Source organism: Nicotiana tabacum, chromosome 19 (genome assembly GCF_000715075.1).
Source record: "Nicotiana tabacum cultivar K326 chromosome 19, ASM71507v2, whole genome shotgun sequence".
In the NCBI taxonomy this organism is placed as follows: Eukaryota; Viridiplantae; Streptophyta; class Magnoliopsida; order Solanales; family Solanaceae; genus Nicotiana; species Nicotiana tabacum.
Window position 1 is genome coordinate 98211050 of NC_134098.1, and position 19580 is coordinate 98230629.

The following is a 19580-nucleotide window of genomic DNA, read 5'->3' on the forward strand; positions in this document are numbered from 1 at the left end:
CAAATATATTTCAACAAACTAGCCAAGTTAATGTGTTTCTAGATTTCATTACAGATATGACCTTGAGCTGTGTATTCAATGACCAGTCAACTGAAAGTAATTTTTGGTACTGGTTGTGCTCTGCAGGATGCAAATAAAAGGCATCACCCACTGGACTTGAATACTCTAAAAGGTCATGGGGATATTGTCACTGGAGTTTGCTTCTCACCCAATGCACAGTCTTTGGCAACTGGTAATTTTGGTTTACGTATTTGTTTGTTTGAGCTCTAAGCCTCACAAAGCAAGTTGTATGATCGCTGTACTTCTACTAAGATGCACAACTCTCCATTTGCCTGTTTGTGGCCACAGTCAATCTGTCGAGATATGCATGTTGGAACCAGCTTTTTTCTTTTCATTTTCTTTTGAGAAATTCTCTTTTTTACAGGATTAAATGTCTTGATGGAACCCTTTTCAAAAGGACAGGCCTTGTAGGACACACTTCCCAATCATTGATATGCTAATCAAATAGTGCTCAATCTTTTTTTTTTTTCCTTCCAATTTTTGAGAATCGAGCCCTAAAGATTACTTAGAGCAACCTACTTATCATGTTGGGTTTTTATTTCGTTGTTGAATTTGGTCTAACCCACATGGTAGAATTATGCTTGCACCGATCAGACCTCATCCTGGATGTGGATGAGACTAGAAGAACTGATATGTGTCCCGTGAGCATGTTGTGCATGATTAAAAAAAAATTGATATTATAAAAACATTCATTTCTATTTAAAGTTATCTAAAGAAAGCTATTGTACTAGGATGATTGTTGGAAAAACCTTATACAACACCTGTGTTGCTTGGAAATGAGTTGTGCTTGAAAGTGAGAAAGATATAATTCATGTCAAAATCACTTTGGTTGCGTTACTGTTTCTACACTTGGTGCCATTTGCCGAAAATTGTAGGTTAAAGTTAGCACGAGGGGGTCTTGCTTTATTCTCTTCCTTTATGTCACATCCCCCTCTTGAAGCTATGAATTGAGTTTCTTTTATAAGGAAAACAATTTGTCACAAGAAGACTGTATTACAACACAGTGCAGAAAGAATTCAAGTTCCAAAAGAGTTAAAGTATGACCAGAGAACTTTAAGCAATTGATACAATCACTGAAAAATTGTATGATATAAATGCACGTTGGGTCAAAGCTAGATGTAGCATTTAGTTGCAAGCATTGTACCGCTCCAAAGAGCTTTACCTGCTGTAGATAAAAAGTTGTAATGGTGAGGACATGGATGAGCGGAACTTCTAACGGAGGAAAAAGTTAGACCTTTTCACAAAGTACAAGGGCAAGTCTAGACCGTTACCCTTAACAAAATATATTTTTCATCCACAAATTTCTTTAATTAAAGAAAACATGCTTTAAAATTGTAGGACATAATCACATTCTACATATCTTCCATCACTTGTTGTTCACATTCCATTTATATATTTTGGAAGGAGGATGGGGAAGATAGATGTCAATCTTCCATACTAATGGTTTCCTCTTGCAGCTTGTGGTGACGGGGTTGTTAGGGTCTTCAAGTTGGATGATGCTTCGAGCAAAAGCTTTAAGTATGGCTTTTACAGTCTTATTATTATTAGGACAGTAATCTGGTTATTATTAAGCTTCGAGTAAAAGCTTTAGTATTGTTAAGTGTGAATCTAAGTGCAAATTTCTAACTCTAATCTGTGGTGTATCTTATTCAGGTTTCTGAGAATTAATTTGCCTGCTGGAGGTCATCCAACTGCAGTTGCATTTGCTGATGAAGCTTCCTCAGTTGTAGTGGCATGCGATGCTTTTTCTGGTTCTTCCCTGTACATGTATGGTGAAGAGAAAACAGCAGCCACTGATTCCAAACAGGCCAAGCTTCCTCTTCCAGAAATCAAATGGGAACAGCATAAAGTTCACGACAAGAGAGCGATCCTAACTGTAGTTGGTACCAAAGCAACTTATGGTAGTGCTGATGGGAGCACAATCATTGTTTCATGTTCTGAAGGTAAAACTCGAGTTAAAACTCAATGGATATCCTGATTCTTAATTATAGTAAAAGCTTCATGGTTTCATATTTGTTGCTGGAGAATGCATGATTATGAGAATGCTGTCATGTATCATATTGATTTTTGAATTCTATAACAGAGTTTTAGGTTTATTCAATTTCATACTGTAGCTGGTGGTGATTGGCCTGACTATCATGCTTAATTTTTATCAGTACGTAAAGTATTATTGAGGCAGCAAAAGACCAACACTAAGTTTGTGCTGGATTAACAAAGATTTCCCATCCTTTACAGTGGCCTGTTTTCGGTCATTTCAGTTAATTCTAACATACTGTCCTCACAATTTACAACAATAGATTTACACGATTGTCCTAATAAACTAAGGCATGTGAAGTTTAAATACTGAATTGCCGTAGTCTTTTCTTCGAATCATCTTTGATTTCTTTCAATTCAAACTACCCAAACTATGCATGCTGGAACTGTCATCCAGATTTTAGTCAGCTGCTTTGTAGTTTTCCTTTCATCGCAGAAGCAATACAATACTTTTGTGGTTTTTTGCATGACCCACCTCAAACCAAATATCTTAAAAAACACGTCTGCCTAGTACTATGCAATGCAAAATTAAACAGTCAGTTTCTTCATTGTTAAACCCACACAAATATCACCTATTGCACATATGAAAGCCCTTTCTCTGAAGATTTCTCTGCGTTAAACATACATCCTGCAACAAAACCCAGCTGAAGCAAGCTACTTTGCTTGGGCCATGGACTTTTGGATCAAGGTTCTTGGCGTCGAGCAGAAAAAGTGTCATCCTTATTGAGTAACTTATAGCATGAATTCATAGTGAATTTTTCATTGCTAGTTGCAGTCCATATGCGTCTTGACAGGAGTCCCGTTAAGTTGTTTGACTGTCCAAACTTCAAAAGAAGTTCGTAAGTTCCCAGTTGAAGCAATTCCTTCTTTTTTTTTTGAGAAGGTAAAGTATCCAGTATATTCAAAAAATCATCAGCACAAATTTTGTGCTGGAAGCCAAAATAGGCAATTACAATATGGAAAAGCAAAAATATAGTCCTTGTTCTTCTTACAAGGAACTCAAAACATCTAGGATTGAATCAGGACCCTCTACATATTCTGATTTACACCAAAAACAAAAAAGAAAAATACACTTCATCTTAATCTTTTGTAGAGAGTTGGTTGTATCTTCAAAGCATCTCTGGTTCCTTTCTTTCCAAATTGTCCACCAAATAGTTACTGGGACAATTTTCCATCTGTTTTTGTCTGTGGTAAACTCTATCTCTGTGTTCCAGCATAATAAAAGATCAGAGGTTCTCCCTGGCATTACCCATCTAGCACCTCTGAGATTAATGAACAGATACCATAATTGGCTGGTCACTCTACAATGAAGAAACAGATGGCTGATTGTCTCAGCATCATTCCCACACAAATAACATCTTGAAACAATTGGTATACCCCTCTTCCTTAGATTATCCTGAGTGAGGACAACCTCCCTAATTACCAACCAGGTAAAACATGCCACTTTATAAGGCACTTTTACTTTCCCTATGTGTTTCCAAGGCCATAAACTGAGTTGAGATCCCTCCCGGTTCAAATCTTTGTATGCTGAGCTGACTGAATACATCCCATTACTATGTTTTTGCCATCTGAGTGTATCTTCACCCTCCTGTAGTCCACTACATTGTTCTAGTGTTCTATAAAACTGAATCATTCTAGGCACGTCCCAATCCTGTAGGAATCTTCTAATAGCCATGCTTAATCCTTACTGCGTCTTGGCATTGTAGATGATCATTTGGCCTGAGAATCAGGTAAAAAGTCATGGAACATCATATCTGTATGTCAACATTTTGTGTGCCTTAAAGCCTCAACTATCTCGTAATTGGGTGTATTGGTATAGACATGAAATCATTAATTACTGGAAGTGTTAATTATCTGCTTCTCTAACATATTGTCCTTAACTACAGTATCATGATCGAAAATGTTACAATGCCAAAAAGCACTTGCAGTCCTGCACCAAAAGTCTTTCCACGCCAGAACTCGGTGGTCTTTTTTTAAACTTTTTTTTTCACCTGACAGTATAAATTTCTTCTTATGACGTCAGTGTAAACAAAATGGTAATTAACTTAGCAGATGAAGTGCTCGTGTGGAAGAAAACTAATGCTGAAACAAAAAAAATATTGACAAACTCAACTTAAAAATTTAGGTAGTAAATAGATATTCTTCACCACCATAACTACTAACATTGCAAACAAAATTTGGAACTAAAATGCAAGTTTTGCAACTGACGCCGGGAAGAACAAGTAGTTTCAACTGCATAGCAGCACATGAAGAAAATAAACAAGCTCAGAAACAAAGTAAAATCAATAGCCTCCCTTCAAATCGTTGACCACATCATATGGTATGGGAGAGTAACAGTTTCCAAAGTAGCACCTTCAACCATGAACCCTGGTTAGGTTGCCTCTTTGTGCTGATGACCTCACCCCTAGCCTTGGCCTTTAGCTGATCGTTCTTCTTGATTCTTTCCTTGACTTCTTCGGTGCACCGGGAAAGTTGAACATGCTCTATCCTCACATGGATCCTCTTTCGGAGGATTTTATTATGAACCTGTTTGTTGATTTCGACTCCAACATCACACTTGGTGACATCATGCCCTTGTGAACGGCGCCGTTCACTTTGACATCAACATAGTCACCGACTTTGAAGAACCTGAGGTAGGTGGAAAGAGGGATTACTCCCTTCTTTCTGAAGGCGCGAGAGAATGAATCCCTCGTCCGAGACCTTAATCCATGTCCTGCCGGCATTTTCCTCTGTGGTGTGCTCTGTGTGCGTTTCTGTGAAGAGAAGAAAAATCACACTCTTACCATTATGCTGATAATTAATACCCTTAGATCACTTTGTTCCCTTGTTACAAAGTCTTAGAAGCAAAATTCAGATAACAATGAAAAATCAATACAATTTGTTTTTCTTGCACATGTGCGCACACAGTTCGTTGCAAGTGCTAAAGTTTCCTCAACTTCAAACTATATAATAGTACCACTTACTTTATAAATGAGTTGATATATTACATGTGAAATTATTAGACAAGGATAAAATGAATCTGGAAAAAGAAAACATAAAATCAAGTTTCAGCCTACCATCCTAAGTTTTGACTGGATCGTAGGATCAAATGAGGATCATAGAACTGGGTTGACGTTGCTTGTGAGATCGTCAATATTGTACCGATGGCCTTCACCTAGTCCAAATTATAAAGTTTGATGACACTACCTTAGGCTTGGATGTTTGTCATGTTTTTCCCCCTTCTGGTTCTCTCTGGGCTCTGGAAATAAAAACTTCTGTTGCTTGTTACTGTATTTGTTGAATCATCATAGTAGCTTAGAGACTTGTTTGGAGAAATTTCTGTTGTAAATTCAACTGCCAAAATCTAAGATAAAGATAGTATGATGCAAAATCTTTTAAAATGCTATCGCTTTAATTAAGATTTCATTGTGAATTTTGGTTTTGAAAAACTGATCTTGCTTCAAGCAATGCTTTTAATTGGTGTTGTTGGAAAAAAAAAATTCCAATCTGAACCACACTCACATTATAATTCTTTTGGAAGAAAGTGGATAGATTTGGAATGACATAATGGTGTACCCTAAACCTTTATGTGGTTGTGATGTTCCAAGAATCCTTTAGACTGCAGGTACTAAGTTTGAGTTCTGATAGATATTAGTGATATGACCATAGACATGTGACCAGCTCGTTCATAATGCTTGAATTCCATAACTCTTTGTGTCGTAGTTCTTCTTTTCTGGTTGCTAATTTTGTTTGTGATCCTCATATCCACGAACATCCTAACAATCCGATTTTCCTTTCCTGTTTTTTCGTTTGTGTGGAAGAACCTATTTCTTTCATAGAGCAAAATGATGATTGAAATAATATGCTTTTGTATTTGTTGGTGTTTTAGGTACTGATATTGTGCTTTTTCACGGAAAAAGTGGCAAGATTGTTGGGAGTGTTGACACTAATCAACTCAAAAATAACATGGCTGCTATATCTCCCAATGGGCGTTTTATAGCTGCTGCAGCTTTTACTGCTGATGTCAAGGTGAAGTTAGATGTTGCAATCTTATCATTTGTGAGGCTGAACTGCTTTAAGCTTTTGTCAAGAGTTTACATTTATTGTCAAATTTCAATGTTGTTTAAGTAGTAGGAAAATAATGTTATGAAACTAGTTAGTTGTAAGAGATATTGGAAGATGAGAAACGCAAGTGTCTTTTATCTGTTCAAAATTATTTGAGTGGTTTAGGGGGTGGGAGGTAGATAGGAGAAACAAAGAGTGGAAGCTAATAACCTGTGCTAAATTTTCCCCCTAGCGGTTTCCTGAGACGTACAAAGGTTGACTTCCACAGATACACTCTTTTCAGTTGCCCTCTTGTGTTTTGTGTCAAGCGTTAGGCAGTGTGGCATGTGAGTCGGGCTGTTATGTATGATTTTGTCAATGTGGTTATTGGAAGGCCAGTTATAACAAAGGACTTATGTGGAGCTATCCAAGAAATTAGGACACTGCTCATCAGTTGGTTCTAGTCATCTCAAATGCAGCTGCGACATAGTTTGGATAGAGATGATTAAATGGTGTTAAGAACACCTTTCAGAACCATGTAGACCCACCATCCATCCACGGATGAGGATCCAAATAGTATGGTTTGCCTACGTAAATTGAAGAGAGACAGACAGACAGGCAGAAGAGGGGGGAATCCAAATAATATATTTTCCTATGTAATCTGTGTGAATAGCTGAACACTTTCCAATCCTTCCGGAAAAAGTTGGAGATTGAGATTGTTTAAGTATTATTTTTCACTCTGGGAGGCTGTAGATATTTGTCATTTTGCCAAGGGAGTCAAGTAAATTGGAATAAGCTATGAAAGAAAAGTAGGTTATATAAATTTAGGGTGGGCATTAAATATTCTGATAAAGCTCGCATATCATGTGGTGTGGTTACCTTTTAAGTTTTATGCAATTTATGTCATGTTCGTTTGTCAACTTGGAAATGATTTTTTCATAATTTTCTCTCTCGCTTTTTGGATGTCATCAAAGAAGAGTTCCTGATTGAATTAGGTATCATGTTGACAGGTTTGGGAAATTGTGTATTCAAAAGATGGTGCTGTAAAGGAGGTTTCAAGGGTAATGGAGCTCAAGGGGCATAAGGTACATGATATCAAGTTCTTGCGCCATGAAATCCTATTTACATCTTCTCTTTTTCTATCGTTCTCTAGGGTTAGATCAATGTGATCTGCATTCAGTTGTATCTGATGATGGTTCTAGTGTGAACAAGATGTGAACAGGCTTATTATTGTCCTAATCTGTACTTGGGGGAAAAATATTATTGGAGTAATATTTTAGGGAAAGGAGAAATTTTAGAAAAATCTTAAGGGAGTAACAATTTGAAATATGCTGTTTCAGCAAAGACTTCCCAAGCTTCAAATACTTTGTTGTTGATTATCTCTTTTTCATTGTGTTCATGATTCAGCTAATGGATGAAATCTTGCTCTTATTATAGGTGTACAGTGTTCTCTTGACTGACTCTGTCATTTAGTTTAATGAACTTTTGCTATTGATCTCTTTCTCTTTTGATTTGCTGCTAATTTGTTGCTTGATGTCTAAAATTTTAATGGGTTCTGTGCAGAGTGCAGTGACGTGCCTATGCTTTACCCCGAATTCGGAACAAATAATTACTGCATCGAAGGATGGTAGCATCAGAGTGTGGAATATTAATGGTATGTCTTTCCCTCCCTAGCTCTTATTAGTTACTATACCATTGTTACCTCGTCCAATTATTTTCCTTTGGCACTTGCGTGCAACATTCTTGTTCTGCAGTGCGCTATCATCTTTCCGAGGACCCCAAGACATTAAGGGTGATCCCTATTCCCCTTAAGGATGCAAATGGCACAACTTTACTCTACGATCGTTTGTGTCTATCACCTGATGGAAAGATATTGTCCACCACTCATGGTTCAATGATGCAATGGCTATGTCCGGAGACTGGGAAGGTTTTGGACACAGCTGAAAAGGCACACGATGGTATGCTTTCCAAATTACTTAGCCCCTTTATCAAAAGCTGTCCACCATTGTCATCCCTATGTATGTGTCGAACCTGTCTAGAATTTTTTTCTGTATTCTGAAGCAGCTATGACTGTGTGCTTCTTGGCAAAAATTCAATTTCTTGATTTTTCCCTAATAGACAACAAGAACCTGAATGGAATACATCCTTCAAAAATATTTTCCAAGTTCGATCCTCTCAGCCCCGCCCCATCAAAAGAAGAACGAAGTTTTATTTAGTGTTAGCTAGAATCTCAGTGACACACAATGCGAGTTCTTAGCATTCATTCTGTTGAGCTCTATATTGTTATGATAGCTCGTCTTTTCCTCATAAGTGTTTCTTTTTTCGGTTTGCGCATTTGCGCAGGAGTCATGAATACTTTAAGTTAGATATCATTTTTCCTAGGGTGCTGTGAGGCACTGCGTTGGAACCATTGGACTTACTATTCTTGTTTATTTCATGAGTTTTGTCTTAGAACATCTGCTTCATTTACGTAGTCTCTTGCGTTGTAGGATTTCTGTATGAAGCAATATGATGTCTTAGGTCAATAGGAGATGAGAGGGGATGTCTTAGGTTAATAGGTGATGAGGGGAAAGTTGAAGTATCGTGGTGAATTGAAGTGGCTGGTAGCCCAGTCATACCAGCCATGCTATCGACTTGTGTTAACTTGATTTGAAAATTTATATTCTTCCACTTATTGTGCAGGTGATATCACTGACATGGCATGGTCGCCTTCTCCCATTCCAATGGGTAAATCTCTCCCCAACCCCAAGTGAAGTTCTATATTATGTGATCTTACCTTATCAAATAGAAGTTTTATATTATGTGATTCTCTGTTTTCCATTTCTTGTCTACATTAGGTCATAAAGTGGATCAGCTTTTTTCCTTTTTTTCCTTTTATCTTTGCAAGTCTTTTGTCACTAAGTAAAACAATAGCTGGTCTCTTTTGGCTAGAATCTTGCTTTCAATGTGTCTTCCTCTTAGTTTTAATGGCTTCTCTGAATCTTCCATTTTCTTCCTATATATTCTAGCAAGTACCGATATGAGACTCAGTTTCTGTGTTATAGTTATGATGAAAAACTGGAGCGAAAATGAAAAATTGAAAAGTAGGACCAACTCCTAGTGGTTTAGGAGGAAGCTAAATTGTAGTTTAATAACCATCAGGGCTTTAAATTCATAGGGTGCATTTAGCTAGGGTTTCTGATGGCAGCAATTGCTTTCCACAAATGGTCTAACAATATTAAGTTGTTTCTGTTTTTGTTGTTGTAACTATGTATCAGGTGACAAGCAAGTTCTGGTGTTGGCCACAGCCAGTGTCGATAAGAAAGTAAAGTTGTGGGCGGCTCCATCCCTAAATGCATCGTGAACAAGCGACAGAGCCTTTTCCCCGTGAATGACAAGCTTTTGATGTCTCACCCAGTTTTTGAACTAATAGATTATTATAAGGGGACTGACGATAATATATACAGTACAAGTCAGAAGAGCAGAATACAGCCTAAGTTAGAGGATGGGTGCTTACATCTTTTGAGAGTTTTTGTTATGCAAAGAGAGAGATAACCAGCATGTATTAAGCTAGAGGAAAATTTTGAGATAAAATTTGATGTTATATACATGAGTTGTAGTTTTCTCTAGGCATTGGTGATCTATTTTAGAGCTTAGAATTGGAAAAGGTACGTTTTCAATTTTAAATCAGAAGACGAAAAAATATTCTTAAGTTCCATTTTTCTTGCAAGTATACTTGTTTCTTCAGGTTTGTCATCAACTTATTTAAAACAGAGGTTCCTTTTTCCGTTCAGTCAAAAACAAATAAGTGGATAGGAAGTTCTGTTTTCCTTGCTGTATTACATAGAAAGTGATTTGCTTGTTCATTTTCAAATTTGAAAAAAAGAGATTCTTTTTCGTTTTCAGTCCAAAGCAAAAAATGAAAAATGGGAAGTTCCATTTTGTTTGCCGTAGAAAGCACAAACTGGTGTGCGATTCCTACACATTCGCCTATAAAGTATGGGAAAAAAGATACTAGGAGTATGGGGCACCTTTTGGTACAACTTAATGAAAAAGGTAATAAGCCCATTAGCCCACCAATCCACCATATATTTTTGGTAAAAACACATCTATGCTACTATTTGATGAGTAAAAATCCCCCCAAGAAGTAAAGATTTGGGGAGCTCACAGAGGTACAAAATTGTTTCTCCGAACCTCTGTCGTACATGCAACTCTCTGCTACGTTAATTTTTCTTTAATTGATTTAGGACGTGGGGTGCAAATACTATTAAGTCTCAGAGTCTTCTTTCTGTATTTCTGGATTGTGTTTATGCATTTGATCAAAGGCCTATACTTTTTGATAGTTTAGGCCATATTTTTCGGCTGTCATTAAAGGCCTTAATATAATTCATGAAATATTTCATACCAAAACATAATTATAGAAAATTTTACAAAATCGATCTACCGTGAAAATTTTAACATAATATCAAATATTTATCATCCATAAAATATTTTATATCAAAATGTTGTATAAATAAATTTATCAATCCGATTTAACCTGCGATTCTAACATAGATGTTAAAAATCTTTTATATATATCAATCCGATTTAACCTGCGATTCTAACATAGATGTTAAAAATCTTATATATATATATATATATATATATATATATATATATATATATCCAAAAGTTTTTATTTCCAAAAAATATATATATGTCTTTATTTGTTGCAAAAATATTTACAATGAGCAAAGGGTCAAGTTTGTTGGAATTTTCCAATGCACAAAAATAATCCTTACGAATTATTTCGTGAAATATCAATATGCGACCTAGGAAATTCATTAAAAATAGATATTTATAGGAGATTTCTTGAGCAGTACGAGCCTCATTTATTTATAATGCAAGAGTCTTGAATTATTGATCCCATGGAAAATTGGCATTCAACACAGCCGCTTGGTATTACTATGGGACCACAAGAACAACGCATATATATATCATCATCATCAAAATTAGGGTTATTGGGCTGAAAGTATAACTTTCAATGTTCATAGAGTTTAGGGGGAAGTGCACAGATAGTCATTGATGAGATGTCTTTACCTTTTAACCACTGTTTTAAATGTATTTACTCTTTAGTCGGTGCTTAATAAATTTTTACCCGCCGGACAAAAATACCCCTGTGCTAGACATAGGTATTATGTAAATATTAAGGACATAGTGTCCTTAACTTCATGAATGTTGTGTAAATATTTGGGACAAAGTGTCCTGTATTTGCACGACGTGAAAGATTGAGATATACACCATTTGTTTTTTAAAAAAAAAGAGAAAAGAGAAAAACCTCTCATTCTCTTAAAGATTGAAATTGGAAGACTAAAAGGCTAAATATGACTTCAAGACGATACTTGCATTTATCACTTTAGTTTTAGCATATATTTTATTCATATTTTACAAGAAAACAGCAAAAGAGTTTTTTCTCTTCTTCTTCCAAGTAGCAAAAAGGTTCAACTGAACCAGAATTTGCGATTGTGCACTGTTGAGCTACGAATGATTATTAATAACACTATTTACCAGAACGAGACAAGAAGCCCGTCTAGCTCAGTTGGTAGAGCGCAAGGTTCTTAACCTTGTGATAGTGGGTTTGAGCCCCACGGTGTGCATTTTATTGATTATTTTTTTTGGTCAACTACTCCAACTTATTCCAGCAAATTATTAACCTTTCGACAAGTTGATCAACGAGAATATCTGTTAAAAAGTCAAGAGGCAATATGGTTTTATCTCTAAATTTGCTAGATTACAATTACAATTTTTTCTCAATCACAATTCTTTCACTGATGTGATTGACGGAAAAAAGAATTAGTCATTAAAGACACCAATTAGTTATTAAATTTGCATCCGCTACTTTTATTTGGGCAAAAACTTATCCGTATCGGTTGTTATATTTATAAGACTTTCTTCCTCCCTTCCCTCCATCCCTAGCTACTATAAGGACGGAACCATGCTTTTTTCCTTTGGTATTTCAAATTATAGTAGTTTAGTTTGTGAACGTTCATTTTGTTGGTGAGGATTTAATTTCTCACCTTATATATTTGACGTGTCGTAGCAGGTTACTTATCTCTATTTTTATGTTATTAATCTCTCTTATTATGGATAATATGTATCTTTAAATAACTTGATAATGTAAAATTTTGTTTACCTTGACGCTATATAGAAGTTGTATTGACATGTAATAGGTAAGTTTGGATCTAAGTTGCATGAAAACTATTCTTTGAATAAATTATAGTAGTTTAGTTTGTTAGCTATCTGAATGTTCATTTTGTTGGTGAGGGTTTAATTTCTTATCTTGTTATCCTCTTCTCTATTTTCCGAATTCCTCCCTCCTTATGTATAGCAAAAGAAGAAAAAGTTATGTATTTGACGTGTCGTAGTAGGTTACTTATCTTCATTTTTATGTTATTAATCTCTCTTATTATGGACAATATGTATCTTTAAATAACTTGAAAATATAAAATTTTGCTTACCTTGACACTATATATGTTCACCGGAAAAATCGGATAACGTTAGATTTGTGTATGGTTCTAAGGATGTGCGATACAATTCGATATAAATCGTGTAGAGAAATAGAGATATGTATATTCTTGACTATGAGAATGCAAATAGTGAGCAACAAAAATGAATAAGGTAAAGTAAAACAAGCACAAAGGGATATCTTTCAATATGAGAAGTGATTTTTGGTTATAGTGTATTTTTTTTTCTTGCCCCCATAGCTTACAAGGATCCCCCCTTTTATAGTAGAGGGTCATTACAAAAAATAATAAAATAAAGCATATAGTGGAAGGCCCATAATAACTTGTCTCTTCCTCGATTCCCGCCAAGATTCTCTCTCTTGGTGCGGTTGCAACGGTTCTTGTCTGTGAGCTCGATACTGGCTCGAACTCGTTACTGGGTCGGGCCCTTCGGTCTTGGCTCGAGTTCGACCTTCGAGATGGGCGTCGCGCATTTTCGACCTCGAAGCAGTGTCTTGCGGGTCGATTCGGTCACGGGATCGATAAGGTTACTGAACCGACTCCTCGAGCGACCTTCGGACTCGAGGCTCGTTAGTACTGACTTCGGAGCTCACTCCTAAAATCTCATTCCGATCTTTTAACACTTGAACTCGATCGAACGTAGGAAGGCTGAAATCTATTTCGACCGTATACAAATAGTCCCCTCGTTTCTCACGAAGGATGCGGTGAGAATCGATGTGATTTTTGGCAGTTCGATCGGGTTATTTCGGGAAGAAGTCAATCAAATCAAAGTTGAATGTAATCGGTGGAAGGAGACTATTGATCACCTGGCTGCGGAAAAAGAGACCATTTTGACCAATTTATTGTCGGCCAATGTTCAGCTTCAAAACGTTAAGCAAAAGGGTTCGGCTCAAGCTAAGAGGATCGAGGAGCTTGAAGCTCAGCTTGCTGAAGCCAAGGCGGAGGTTGAGTCGTCGAAAATCTTGGCGGATAAGTCCATTTCCGTGTATCGGGCTAATGCCGAGGCTGCTCAGATGGAGGCACGAGAGGCGGCGGACACTGCCGACACCCGAGCATATTGGATTGCCGAACTTGCTAAATGTAGGTCTCGGAGGGAGACCCTCAAGGAGATACATGCTCGGGGTTTTGACCTTACTGAAGAAATAAAAAAGGCTAAAGAGCTCGAAGTTGAAGCTGAAGCCTTGGCTTCTGATGGTGATGATGATGATGATGACTGTAGCAAGAGCGGATCCAAGGATGGAGGAGAGCCTGACAGAGAAGCAAACGCCCCTGAGGATGATCAGGAAGCTTAGTTCATAATTTTTTTTTTTTTTTAATCAATCATGAATTTTTTTTTGTATATAGACAATTTTGGCCGATTTGTGAAGACTTTATGCGTGCCTTACAAATGTTTTCACAAGGATCGTAACAATTCAATCAAATTTGGACTTCGTAGTCTCTATGATTGATTGTTCGAAGTGATGTAGCCCCTGGGCTTACTAGTTGAGTTAATAATTCGAACTTGAAGAAATATAATCTGTGGGCGTAATTGTCGAGTGAAGTAATGTAGCCCGTGGGCGTGATGGTCGAGTGAGTGCTTGCTCGAACTCGAAATAAAAGTAGCCTGTAGGCTTTAGTCGTCGAGTGAATGATTCGAACTCGATGCAATGCAGCCCGTTAGGCGTAATGATCGAAGTATCTCGTAGGCTTAGTGGTCGAGTAAATGCTTGCTCGAACTCGAAATAAAAAGTAGCCCGTAGGCTTATCAGTCGAGTGAATGACTCGATCTCGATGCAATGTAGCCCGTAGGCATAATGGTCGAAGTAGCCCGTAGGCTTAGTGGTCGAGTGAATGCGTGCTCGAACTCGAAATAAAAAGTAGCTCGTAGGCTTATCAGTCGAGTGAATGACTCGAACTCGATGCAATGTACCCCGTAGGCTTAGTGGTCGAGTGAGTGCTTGCTTGAACTCGAAAAATAAAAGGTAGCCCGTAGGCTTATTAGTCGAGTGAATGACTCGAACTCGATGCAATGTAGCCCGTAGGCTTAGTGGTCGAGTGAGTGCTTGCTCGAACTCGTAAAATAGAAGGTAGCCCGTAGGCTTATTAGTCGAGTGAATGATTCGAACTCGATGCAATGTAGCCCGTAGGCATAACATTCGAAGTTGCCCATAGGCTTAGTGGTCGAGTGAGTGCTTGCTCGAACTCGAAATAAAAAGTAGCCCGTAGGCTTATCAGTCGAGTGAATAATTCGAACTCGATGCAATATAGCCCGTAGGCTTAGTGGTCGAGTGAGTGCTTGCTCGAACTCGAAAAATAAAAGGTAGCCCGTAGGCTTATCAGTCGAGCGAATGACTCGAACTGGATGCAATGTAGCCCGTAGGCATAACGTTTGAAGTTGCCCGTAGGCTTATCAGTCGAGTGAATGACTCGAACTCGATGCAATATAGCCCGTAGGCATGATGGTCAAAGTAGCCCGTAGGCTTAGTGGTCGAGTGAATGCTTGCTCGAACTCGAAATAAAAAGTAGCCCGTAGGCTTATCAGTCGAGTGAATGACTCAAACTCGATGCAATGTAGCCCGTAGGCTTAGTGGTCGAGTGAGTGCTTGCTTGAACTCGAAAAATAAAAGGTAGCCCGTAGGCTTATCAGTCGAGTGAATGACTCGAACTAGATGCAATGTAGCCCGTAGGCATAACATTCGAAGTTGCCCGTAGGCTTAGTGGTCGAGTGAGTGCTTGCTCGAACTCGAAATAAAAAGTAGCCCGTAGGCTTATCAGTCGAGTGAATGATTTGAACTAGATGCAATGTAGCCCGCAGGCATAGTGGTCGAGTGAGTGCTTGCTCAAACTCGAAAAATAAAAGGTAGCCCGTAGGCATAACGGTCGAATTTAACTTGATTCTGTTTGCATAATAAATCTCCAAATAAAGGAATTTTCCTTGGATAAAAGATGTCGATAAAGAAGAGAACTTTCTTCGCACGTCATTACACATGTGTTCATGTTTCGCGCCTGGGTTCGGGCCAATAAGCATGGTTCGTTTTGACCATTTGGCTCTTATAATTTTTCCTATTGGAACCATATTGTTGTGAAATAACTCTCTTGTATCTGAACTCGATGTATTTGAGGGCCTAATGCCCCCTCAGTATTCGAGGTCGATTGTAAAGAGGCCTCATATATTGTTGTAAGTGCAGCACGATCAATGGTTGCCTCATTAAAAACCTTGCCGAAAAACCTATTTGGGATTAAACCGGTCTAAGGGAAAAAGGGTACAACGCATGCTTTCAATCGAAAGATCCATCTTGGCCCTTGTTCGGACTTCTTAGCAGTAGTACCGTTTCAGATGTGATACATTCCAGCTACTTGATAGCTGTTTGCCGTTTATAATGCCAAGCATGTACGATCCTTTTTCGATGTTCTCGAGCACCTGATATGGTCCTTCCCAATTCGGTCCTAGTTTTTCTTCGTTCAGATTTCGGGTATTGATAGTGAATTTTCTTAACACTAAGTCCCAGGGCTTGAAATGGCGGAGCTTGGTTCTTTGATTATAATATCTTTCGATTCGCTGCTTTTGGGCGGCCAATTGGACGAGAGCAGCTTCTCGTCTTTCGTCCGATAATTCGAGGCTGGTATTCATAGCCTCGTTATTTGATTCTTCCATCGCGAATCAAAATCTCGTACTGGGTTTACCAACTTCGACTGGTATCAATGCTTCAGACCCATAAACTAAGGAGAATGGGGTCGCCCCCGTACTGATTTTGACGTCATCCGATATGCCCAAAGGACTTCGGGCACGATTTCTCTCCATTTTCCTTTAGCGTCGTTCAACCTCTTCTTTAGGTTTTGAATGACAGTTTTGTTCGTTGATTCGGCCTGTCCATTCCCACTGGGGTGGTATGGCGTCGATAGTATCCTTCTTATTTTGTGATCTTCGAGGAATCTTGTTACTTTGCTGCCAACGAATTGTTTTCCATTGTCACGTACTATTTCGGCGGGTATCCCGAATCGGCATATGATATGATCCCAAATAAAGTCTATAACTTCTTTCTCTCTTATTTTCTCGAACGCCTGCGCTTCAACCCATTTAGAAAAATAGTCAGTCATAAATAAAATGAGTTTGGCTTTACCTGGGGTCGATGGCAGAGGGCCGATGATATCCATTCCCCATTTCATGAACGGCCATGGGGATAGGACTGAGTGAAGTTGCTCTCCGGGTTGATGGATCATTGGCGCAAACCTTTGACATTTGTCACATTTACGAACAAATTCCTTCGCATCTTTGCCCATATCGATCCAATAATACCCTGCTCTGATTATTTTTCGAACTTATGTGTCGACACCGGAGTGATTCTCGCAAGTGCCCTCGTGCACTTCCCGTAGGATGTAATCGGTATCTCCCGGACCCAAGCATACTGCCAACGGTCCATCGAATATCCTTCAGTACAGTGTTCTGTCTGAAGCCAACGTGAATCGAGCAGCTTTAGTCCGTAGGGTCCTAGAATCTTTAGGGTCCGATGGGAGCTTTTCGCTCTTTAAGTATTCAATATACTTGTTTTTCCAATCCCAGGTTAAGCTTCTAGAATTTATCTCGGCGTGACCTTCTTTGATTACCAATCTCGAAAGTTGAACAACATTCCCTGAGCCCAAGTTATCTACCTCAACCGACGATCCCAAATTCGCAAGTGCATCGGCCTTATTATTCTGTTCTCGTGGAATATGCCGTAAAGTCCATTGTTTGAAATGGTGCAAAGTGACAAGCAGTTTGTCTAAATACCTTTGCATTCTACCTTCTCGAACTTCGAAGGTTTTGTTTACATGACTCACCACCAGCAAAGAGTCACAATTGGCTTCAATGACTTCTGCTCCCAAGTTTCTAGCTTGCTCGAGACCTGCAATCATGGCTTTATACTCGGCCTCGTTGTTAGTCAACCTGATAGTTTTAGTAGATTGCCTAATAGTGTTACCCGTGGGTGGTTTCAAAACTATGCCTAGCCCGGACCCTTTCACGTTCGAAGCCCCGTTCGTAAAAAGGATCCATACCCCCGATGATGTACCTGATTTCAACAGGAGTTCTTTTTCGACTTCAGGTACTAGGGTTGGCATAAAATCAGCCACGAAGTCTGCTAAAATTTGAGACTTGATGGTCGTACGGGGTTGATATTCGATATCGTACCCACTGAGTTCGACGCCCAATTTGGCCAGTCGGCCTAATAGCTCGGGTTTGTGCAAAATATTACGAAGCGGGTAAGTGGTTAATACGCATATGGGATGACACTGAAAGTATTGCCTTAACTTTCTAGAGGCGCTTATCAGTGCAAGTGACATTTTTTCTCGGAGCGGATATCTAGTCTCTGCTTCTCCTAAGGTTCGACTCATATAATAAACGGGGAATTGCGTACCTTGCTCTTCTCGAACTAGGACACCGCTTACGGCGATTTTCGATACTGCCAAGTACAAGCAAAGTTTTTCGTCTGTTTTTGGAGTGTGAAGTAGTGGTGGGCTTGATAGATATCGTTTTAGTTCCTTCAATGCTTGTTGGTACTCCGGGGTCCAAGCAAAATTGTTCTTCTTTTTGAGTAGAGAGAAAAATTAGTGACTTCGATCAGATGATCTCGAAATGAATCGGCCTAAGGCTGCAATCCGACCTGTTAGCCTTTGTACGGCTTTCATGTTGTCCACAACGACGATGTCTTCGATGGCCTTGATTTTATCGGGGTTAATCTCGATTCTCCGATTTGACACCATGAAGCCGAGGAACTTGCCCGAACCGACCCCAAAAGCATATTTTTCGGGGTTGAGCTTCATGTTGTATTTCCTCAAAATTTCGATTGTTTCCTGCAAATGGGTCAAATTGTCCTCTGCGCGTAGGGATTTAACTAGCATGTCATCAATATAAACTTCCATTGATTTTTCTATTTGTTCTTCGACTATTTTATTTACTAGGCTTTGGTAAGTAGCCCCTGTATTTTTTAGCCCGAAGGGCATCACATTATAACAATATGTTCCATATTTGGTGATAAATGAAGTCTTTTCCTGGTCCTCCGGGTTCATCTAGATTTGATTATATCCGGAATAGGCATCGAGAAAAGTGAGGATCTCGTGGCCGGCCGTGGCATCGATCATGCGATCGATGTTGGACAGCGGAAAGGAATCTTTGGGGCACGCTTTGTTCAAATCCTTCTAGTCCACACACATTCTAAGTTTGTTCCCTTTTTTAGGCACTACAACTACGTTGGCTAACCATTCGGGATATTTCACCTCCCGAATGGACCCTATCTTGAGAAGCTTGGTTATCTCGTCCTTTATGAATGCGTGCTTTCCCTCGGACTAGGGTATTCTCTTTTGCTTCACCGGTCTGAACCTAGGGTCCAAGTTTAGCCGATGCGTTGTTATGTCCGGTGGGATTCCTGTTATATCTTAATGGGACCAGGCAAAACAATAGATGTTATCGATAAGAAATTGAACAAGTTTCTTCCTGAGTTCGGGGCTCAACCCCGTTCCCAAGTATACCTTTCGCTCGGGCCAGTGCTCGATTAGTGTGACTTGCTCTAGTTCCTCGATTGTTGATTTGGTGGCGTCGGAGTCATCGGGAATCATGAAAGATCGAGGGACCCTTTGATCATCATCATCTTCGATCTTCTGGTTATCTGGCTGGGTCAAAGCCGATGTCTGTGATTGCTATTTGGTGTCCCGTTCTCCTTCTGAGCCCGATCCCTTTATCAGCGAAGGTGAGGACAATCGGTTTAGCTTCCTCGACGGCGAACATTTTCTTTGCCGCTGGTTGTTCTCCGTACACCATTTTGACACCTCTCGATGTCGGGAATTTGAGGGACTGGTGTAGGGTCGAAGGTACAACTCTTATGTTGTGGATCTATGGCCTTCCGAAAAGGGCGTTATATCTCATATCGCCTTTGATCACATGAAACTTTGTTTCCTGGAGGGTTCCGGCCACGTTTATTGGTAGGATTATCTCACCTTTGATGGTTTCACATGCCATATTGAACCCGT

The 19580-nt window shown here is 39.0% G+C and overlaps 1 protein-coding gene and 1 non-coding gene across 2 annotated transcripts in view; both read left to right on the top strand.

Moving 5' to 3' along the window:
• LOC107798819 (uncharacterized) overlaps window positions 1–9814 on the top strand; it is a 28765-nt gene extending 18951 nt beyond the window's left edge. The window contains exons 2-10 of the mRNA XM_075238238.1: window positions 127–232; window positions 1518–1578; window positions 1714–2003; window positions 5963–6102; window positions 7128–7202; window positions 7681–7771; window positions 7872–8075; window positions 8800–8844; window positions 9375–9814. Of these exons, the coding sequence (XP_075094339.1) occupies window positions 127–232; window positions 1518–1578; window positions 1714–2003; window positions 5963–6102; window positions 7128–7202; window positions 7681–7771; window positions 7872–8075; window positions 8800–8844; window positions 9375–9460 (1098 nt within the window). The 3' untranslated portion in view covers window positions 9461–9814. The remainder of the gene's footprint in view (window positions 1–126; window positions 233–1517; window positions 1579–1713; window positions 2004–5962; window positions 6103–7127; window positions 7203–7680; window positions 7772–7871; window positions 8076–8799; window positions 8845–9374) is intronic.
• Window positions 9815–11659: 1845 nt separating this feature from the next.
• TRNAK-CUU (transfer RNA lysine (anticodon CUU)) lies at window positions 11660–11732 on the top strand. The gene has a single exon. It is a non-coding gene; the product is annotated as a tRNA-Lys (tRNA).
• Window positions 11733–19580: the final 7848 nt, after the last annotated feature.